This window comes from Lepisma saccharinum, chromosome 11 (assembly GCF_977018435.1).
Source record: "Lepisma saccharinum chromosome 11, izLepSacc3.1, whole genome shotgun sequence".
Taxonomy (NCBI): Eukaryota; Metazoa; Arthropoda; class Insecta; order Zygentoma; family Lepismatidae; genus Lepisma; species Lepisma saccharinum.
In genome coordinates, this window is record NC_139239.1 from 69,804,707 (window position 1) to 69,812,986 (window position 8,280).

The 8,280-nt window shown below is 37.5% G+C and overlaps 2 protein-coding genes across 3 annotated transcripts in view; one reads left to right on the forward strand and one right to left on the reverse strand.

Moving 5' to 3' along the window:
• The window catches only part of Cep97 (centrosomal protein 97kDa), a 44,238-nt gene extending 41,798 nt beyond the window's left edge, over positions 1–2,440 (reverse strand). For both annotated transcript variants that reach the window (XM_083131372.1, XM_083131371.1), the window contains exon 1: positions 2,273–2,440. In XM_083131372.1, the coding sequence (XP_082987498.1) occupies positions 2,273–2,285 (13 nt within the window). In that variant the 5' untranslated portion in view covers positions 2,286–2,440. The remainder of the gene's footprint in view (positions 1–2,272) is intronic.
• Positions 2,441–3,071: 631 nt separating this feature from the next.
• Positions 3,072–6,615, forward strand: LOC145994905 (E3 SUMO-protein ligase ZBED1-like). The gene has a single exon (XM_083131374.1). The coding sequence runs from the start codon at positions 3,412–3,414 to the stop codon at positions 5,548–5,550; it is 2,139 nt and encodes a 712-aa protein (XP_082987500.1). The 5' UTR covers positions 3,072–3,411; the 3' UTR covers positions 5,551–6,615.
• The last annotated feature ends 1,665 nt before the right edge of the window (positions 6,616–8,280 follow it).

Consider the following 8,280-nt stretch of genomic DNA (forward strand, 5'->3'; position numbering starts at 1 on the left):
TCAAGCTAAATAAAATCATAATTTACACAGCCTCTTGTGCACTGCGGTGCTGGCACTCGACAGTGCACACACTAAGACTACGTGCTCTCGACTATCTGGCCACTAACTTCTGACTGTCCCAGTGACCTCTCGTCACTGGGGAGTTAGCTGGTATTTGCTGATTTAGCATTTAATGCTGGCTCGTAACACTCTTGTTATGTATATATGTGTGCATATACATTTAAAAAATAGCATTAAATATAGCAAGAACTACCAAAATCTGATGAGTAACATGTCATCTCTGTTACATTTGCAGAGTTATTTATTTACATTTTGCTGTTTGAATCAAGATTTAAGTCATTTTTATCTTATGTAATGAAAGATGGAACACCAAAAAAACCTTTTAAAATAGAAAGTGACCTGGTAATGACATAATGTGTTGTCGCAGATTTCCGTTTCATAAAAGTGAAAATTGAAAATGTCTTTCACTATTGAACTTCAAAAAAACTCATATAGGATACTTCTGTAAAGTTTGACACATGACACCAAAAATTATGGTATCAATATAAAGATAATTACCATAAGACAGTATACTGCAAAAAACAAATGGTGAGTTCTAGAATTAGAAACAAAACCACTATACATATACATTGAAAAGCATAAATGAAAACAGACAACATGGTAAATTTCTCGTATCGGACAAACGGATTTCTTCAAATTTACAGGAGAAATTACTTACCGAATGCAGTTTCTATAGACTTGTGGAAGTTCGGGGAAGTGTTTTCTCGCAGCGTTCATTGAATTTTGTCGGTAAATCATCTATTTTTCGATATAAATGTGTGACCGATGCACGAAAGCTCTTGCATCCATTTACTTCCAGGTGGATGTAGCCTGTGTCTGATGACGTAATCCCGGTCAGTGTTTCCAAACACGTGTTTTTGTAACTGAAGAAGGTACGTTTCCGCAAATGGTTTGTGGGGCTATGTGTCAATGGTTCATGGGGCTATGTGTCAATGGTTCGTGGGGCTATGCGTCAATGGTTCGTGGGGCTATGCGAGAATGGTGTGTGGGGCTATGAATATTTTTTCGAAACCAATTTTTAACTATTGTAACCTATAGTGACCCTACCTAACCTAACCTTACCGGAAATGGTTCGTGGGGCTATGTATGAATGGTTCGTGGGGCTATGCGTCAATGGTTTGTGGGGCTATGTAGGTATTTTTGGGTGCAGTGGGGTGGAAACACTGCATGCCGAGTACGGTAGTGAAACTGTGACCGCCATTTTGCATGTTACCGAAGGCAAAAAGAAACGAAGAAAACTTACTCGATATGTCGCAAATAGAGCTTATTTCCGTGAAATAAGCGAAATGCCACTTTCAGCAATGTTTCTCAATGCAGAATACGTAAGTACGAATATTCAAATTAAATGAACTAGCAAATTTCAGCCGTTTGTCCGATACGAGAAATTTACCGACAAAATTAACTTGTAATTTAGCTTTATCACATTATGATCAAGACTTTTCCAAAACAGTTACTGTCAAACCATATGCACAAATATTATGGATATTTAATAGTTGCAAGCCGCTGATACAGGTCCCCCGCCTCTTCTTTGATATTAGCTGACTATATGTCTATTTGTAGGGAATTGCTGACAGAATTTTTGATAGTGTGTATATACTTGCGCCTGGTTCTATATACCGAAAAGCCCGACCCTGTGGCCGAGTGGTTAGCACATCGCGCTGCGACGCCACGGGTCCCGGGTTCGAATCCCGGTCGGGCTTGGTTGTTTGTGAATGTCCATTCATCCATTTCATCGTTTCATCACTCATCCCCATCTTCGCAAATTAGCCAAGAGGCACAAAACGCGAAGTAAAATAAACTAAATCAATCAATCAACCTATATACCGAAAATTATCTAAAATTGTGTAAACTTTTTTATTGTAGTTTTTTCAAACCTTCTCTACATAAAATAATGTTGTCTAAATGATAAATATTAAAGGGTGAGATTAACTATGTTTTTGCAGTTATATAAATTAAGAGTAATGTTTCTGTTTCGGCATTTTCCCGACAGTGTTTATTTAAAACACACAACTTGCTACATGTATAGACTGTGTTATCGTATGAACATATAGTAAAGGTTCAATTAATATAATTTAGTCATGCTGTACATTCTCCACCTTCTATTTTGCACGAACTCTTTTCGTCACGTAAACTTTTATAAAGCTTAACAAAACTGAAGGCAAAACACACTGTACTCCTCCCAGGTTCAATTTATAAATTACACATGACAAACCTGCGGCAGCCATAGCTATTGTCTTTTATCATTTCTTCATAAATACACTTTACTGTATAAAGTAGTGGAAAACAGTTAAAATCACATCCATCATCATATCATCTCTCCACCATCAAGCATTTGATGTTTATTATAATTTACAAGCAGACATCCTGTTTTTTTCGTCTTAATTCGTGATAGTGAAAGCGATTTTTCTCTTTCTTGGCAGAAATCGTGAACTCTAGCAAGTACAGTCATGGTACAGTCGTTGTATCATTCACTTTCCATTCCACAAGTGATTGTGGCTGGCTGTGTCCGAAAGGTAAAGCTGAATTGGTGGAGAAAATGCATTAAACTAAAATAATAAACGAAATATAATATATGGTGGTGTGAAAGGACTTCGAAAAATTATTTCCCAACTTTTCGGGATCCTGAACAGTTGGGAAATTCGAAATTATCTCGTTAGAAAGTGATTCATTCTCGATATTTTCTGCCCTAGTTTTTGAAATTTCTTGTAGTTTGTAGTTTTTATTTTCAGAAATGCAATACAATAATTTGAGGGTGGATGTGGATAATGTAGATTTCTAGATTTTTCACAATGTCGGGAAATTTCGTGTAAATGGCATTTTCCTCGTCTGGATTTTAAAAAATGTCCCTCCTATTCCCGCCCCGCACATCCCTAAATGTGGACAGATTTTTATAGTATGACGTAAATGTTTGGTTTGATGAGGTAGCATGTAGTTCTTGCTCAGCTCAGTCGACTTTCTTCGGTTTCGGTCGATATGTCTTCGGTTACGAGTACGACTACGATGACGATAACCGTCGAAATTGTTTCCGTTGTGGAAGCGACAGAGAACGAGCGATTGCATTTCGATATTGATAGTCAAAAGTTGATTTCCAAAGACTGATCGTCGCGGTAAATTTGGAGGTGAATAAATTTTACAAGTGATGTTTGCAAGACTCGGTTAATTCATATTTGCTTTACGAAGTTAGGCCCAGAAATGATGCAGCGGATCTGCAACCATTTTCTGTGTGCAAGAAATGGAGGATTTTTCTATTTTATTCAGCATTAGCATAGTTATATATTGTGAACAGTAATGAAGGAGTAATTTGGAATGTTGTGATGTTGAAGCTTTGAGATCAACTTGACGTAAACAAAAATGATGGAAGAAGCACATAATTTGGCGTACAAAGAAGAAACTCATACTTTGGCGTACAAAGAAGAACCACATACATTGACTTACAAGAAATTAGTAGTGCCTATGTCTATGCGTAGTATATATTGGAAATATTTTGGTTTCCCCGCAACGGATGAAGGTGATATATTGACAAAGGTTAAGATAGTGTGTGTTTTATGTAAAACCCAAATTGCATACAATCGTAATACAAGCAATCTTCGTATGCATTTACAAAATAAACATCCCCAGGAGTTACTTGAGCTAGAAGCAAACGCACCCCCGCGTCGTCCAAGTCTCGATCCTAAGGAGAAACGCCTACAGAAGAGACTCAAGAAACCTTTTGAAGGACCCGGTCATATTTACACAACTTCAGCAGATGGGACAGTGCAAATTGAAGGTGATATTCAGTTTATTACAGCTCCTACTGTAAGCATTGGGAACTTAACCCAAGAAGGTGCAAATAATCAGAATTTGCGTGTTGTGTTGAAAGGTAATTCTCAAATTCCGGAACAAAATGTTGCCATTATTTTACCACAGGACAATGCGAACAATCAACACCAAGGAATTGTAGATGGTAAAACTGTTTCTGATGCTATTGCAGAGTTTGTTATTTTAGACCTTCAGTTACCTGATGTTGTAGAAGGGAGAGGTTTTCAAAGACTTATTGCAACATTGAGGTCACCTTGTGAAATCCCTAGTAAAACAAAATTAGAGGAAGAATTGATTCCAAAAATTTATGAATCCTTTAAGGAAACAATTCAGTCTAATCTGTCCTTGGTATCAAATGAAATTGGTATTAGTGTTGAAGAATGGACATCAGCAAATGATCAGGTATTTATTACAATCTCTGTACATTATCAAAGCACAGAACCAGTATTAGAAACAAAAGTATTAAGTACAATACATTGTTCAGAAAATATGGATTACACTCAGTGGAGTCTTGTATTTGATGGCTTGTTTCATGAGTGGGATGTAAAAATTGATCGAGTCACAGCTGTTGTTACAGCTACATTGCGGCAAGAAATTATTGATGCTTTATCATCTAAAGGGTTGCTTATTGTACCATGCATGATCCACTGTTTGCAAGAGTGTGCTGATGCATGCTTTAAAATACCAGCAGTTCAGAGTGTAATACGCAAGTGTCGCATTGTTGCTTCAGCTATACTACAAAATTCAAATGTGCATACAGCATTAAAAATTCAAGAACAAATGCACCAGTTAGAAGACACAAAGTTAGTAACAGATTATCCAAAAGTGTGGACAAGTACATGTGCAATGCTGGAAAGATTTCTTGAACGAGAAAAAATTATCGGGTGTGTAGTTGATTCTGTGCAAGGTGTGACTAAGGAATCGTTGACATTTACTGATGAAGACTGGTCTATTATCAGGGACCTAAATGTTGTATTGGAACCTTTTAAAGTAACTACTATGACTTTAAGTGAAGAAAAGGTACCATTGATATCTCTTTTGAAGCCACTATTATGGCAGTTAATTAGTGCTCATTTAAAAGTAAGGGATACAGACTCTAAAATAGCAAAAACTTTGAAAGAACTTATGGCTGAGCATTTGTGCGAAAAGTACAGTGATACTACTGTTAATTTGCTATTGCAGATTGCAACTACACTTGACCCTCGTTTCAAATTGTTACCTTATGCCACAGAGGATGATAAGGCTGTTATAGCCAATCATATGAAAAAAATGTTAATAGCTTGTATAATTGATGAAGGAAAACAAAGTTCCAATGATACAAAAGATAAGAACTTTGAAGGCTCTCCCTCCAAAAAGAGCAGATTATCGGGTATGGAGTTTTTGCTTGGCAGTTTGTGCGTGGCTCAGAATGGAATGCCTGCCGAGGAGAGAGCAGATCTGGAGCTTATCCAGTATCAGTCGGAAAGTGCAGCAGCTCTTGATTATTGTCCATTGCAGTGGTGGTCAAAGACTGCAGCTAAATGTCCAAATCTTGCCAAGCTAGCGAGAAAATACTGTTGCGTTCCAGCTAGTGCAATGCCAGCCCATCGGATACTCCCTGAAAATCAAATTTTGTTTGATATTAGGCGTGCTAGTTTAAATCCTGATTTAGTAGATAAAATGCTATTCCTTCATGGCAATCATAATGCATAAAGCACAATGATTATGTACGTGTAGATGATTCAGAAAGTTTGGTTAATCAAGCTAATCAGAGCTTTTATGCTATCACTCTTTTGTACAAAACCTGAAAATTATTGTGTACATTTTTATTACAAATTGGCATACCCATAATTGCTCGCAATTATGTATATTTACAGAAAGTCATTGTATGAGCAAGATTATTATAAATAACATACTTTTTATATAAAAACAGTGTTATGTAACTGATACTATAGATATGCATGTGAATTGACTTTATTTTTTATTTTTTTATATATAAGTTTCATTGTTTTACATTTGTTTTCCTACTTTGTGATGTGTGCCCTTCATACCATGAACTCCTGACACAAGTTTTGATTTTCTACGAATATGGAAAGCTTATAAATGACTTACTTGTTGAAATATGCATCAATGTGCTAGCTCTAGAACATGCTTTGTTTTACTACACAATTAATACTGAACAAGTCTTACTTTACATTCTTAACATTTTGTTATCATCTGCACTCTCCACACTATGCCTGTTCTATTGTGGCTTAGAACTTGTTATGAAATCCTGTATTAAAAAAAAACAATCAGAATAACACTGCAGAAGCATCCATATGACATAAAATATAACAATTTTCAGTAATTACTGATGTATGCTCCTTTGTTTATTTTAATTTGTATATAATTAAATATACTTTTATTGTGTATATACTTATGAAGTTTGTTGTTGAGCCAAGGTACATAGAATAAATGTTTACATTATCGAAACGGTGAAGTCATATTTTGAGAGAATAGTACACGGTGAGTCTAAAACAAATAGGCAGATTCAACACTTTATAAATTGAAAATCAATTGTTTTATTAGGAAGCATTTAGTACTGGTTTATAGAGAAAGTCTTCAAGGTTACGTGTGATGTCAACATCATGTGAGCACCCTTGATGTCAGTCGAGCAATATGGCTGCTAGCCAGAAAGACGAGGCTTTGTGTGTTCTTGAATTTGCAAAAACATCTGTCTTGTTACAAAAGGATCACACGTAGAACATTTGTAACTTAGCCATATAAACTTCAGGGCATACTCGTCAAACCTTGTAAGTATTTCAGCCATGTTAATAAAATTCTTGTTTCTGTAAAACTTTGAAACTGTCTATTTTAAGCTCACTCTGTATAATAATTTCATATTTCTCAGTGTATTGTTCATCTGTGCTGTTGTCAGTGTTAGTTATTTTTCGATGGCTTCTTGCCATCTGTTAACGAAGATTGTGTAGAACTGTATTTTTGTTATTTTGCATGGCTTTTGTGCAATGGGGATGAGTGATGAAATGAAATTGATGAAGATATACTCATAAAGAACACCCCATGTACAGTCTGGTACTCAAGCTTGGGAAATTTGGTGGTGAGATCGAAAGTCAGCATGCTTGACCAAATGCCTACAACAAGGTGGATTGATTTAAATTAGGTGATTTTTTTTCTTAAATCACTTTAAAGAAATAATTTGTAGAATAATGTACACAAGGATTTTGTAGATATCAGAATTACTTTTTGTGAAAGTACATTGATCTCGCAATCATTTAATTGTGTTTATTAGGCTCTAAGAAAGGAATAGAAAGGAAATAAAATATACCTAGTCATATCATAAATACTGACACAAAATTTGAGGCAGTGTGTACAACCAGTTTTCAAGGTCGCGGCCAACCTTCCTGTGCAAGAGGCTGGAGTGGGCCATTGTGAGTTGAGCTGTCATAGAGGAAGTGTGTTCGTAAAAGTGTAGCTATGGAGTGGGGCGATTACGGAAATCGTGTGGCAGTAATAGCGCTTCATAAAGTGGGTCAAACAGCCCCCATGATATTCAGAACACTTAAAATGTTGAATATCAGCAAATCTTTCATGTATCGGACCATCAAGCGATTCACAGAGACTGGGACAGTTGATGATCGCCCAAGGTAAGGCCGCCCACGCAGCGTACGAACCAAAAAGTTAGTGCAAGCAGTGGCAGCCCGTATTCGGAGAAATCCTGTACGAAAGCAGGCAGTGCTTGCTCTTGAGCTGAACATTCCCAAAATGTCAGTGTCTCGTGTGTTAAGAAGTGACTTGAGGTTTAAGGCTTACTGGCGAAGTACAGGTCACTTCCTCAATGCACGTCTGAAAGAGCAGAGGGTGATAAAAGCAAAACGCCTCCTGCAGCGTTACGCCAACAATGGCCACAGGAAAATTCTTTTCACAGATGAAAAGATATTCAACATTGAGGAAACTTTCAATCGCCAAAATGACCGGGTGTATGCGTCAACATCCCACGAAGCTCGGGAGAAAGCCCCGAAGATCCAGAGGGGTCATCATCCGGCCTCAGTCATGGTTTGGCACCACCAAGCTGCATTTTTGTGAAAAAGGGGTGAAAACGTCAGCCAGAGTGTACGAAAATACTGTGTTGAACTCTGTTGTGAAGCCTTTGAGTGACACTTTGTTCAGGAACCAACATTGGACCTTCCACAGGATTCCGCACCAGCCCATAAGGCACACACTACCCAGGAGTGGCTCAAGAGCAATGTCCCGGACTTCATTGCTCCAGCTGATTGGCCTGCTAGCAGCCCTGACCTCAACCCGTTAGACTACAAATTGTGGTCAGTGCCTGAGGGCATGGTCTGTACGAGGAGGCATGCCAATATTGACAGTCTGAAACGGTCCCTGGTGAAGGCAGTGGCGACTTTCCCTACGGAGACAGTGCGTAATGCTGTAGATGAGTGG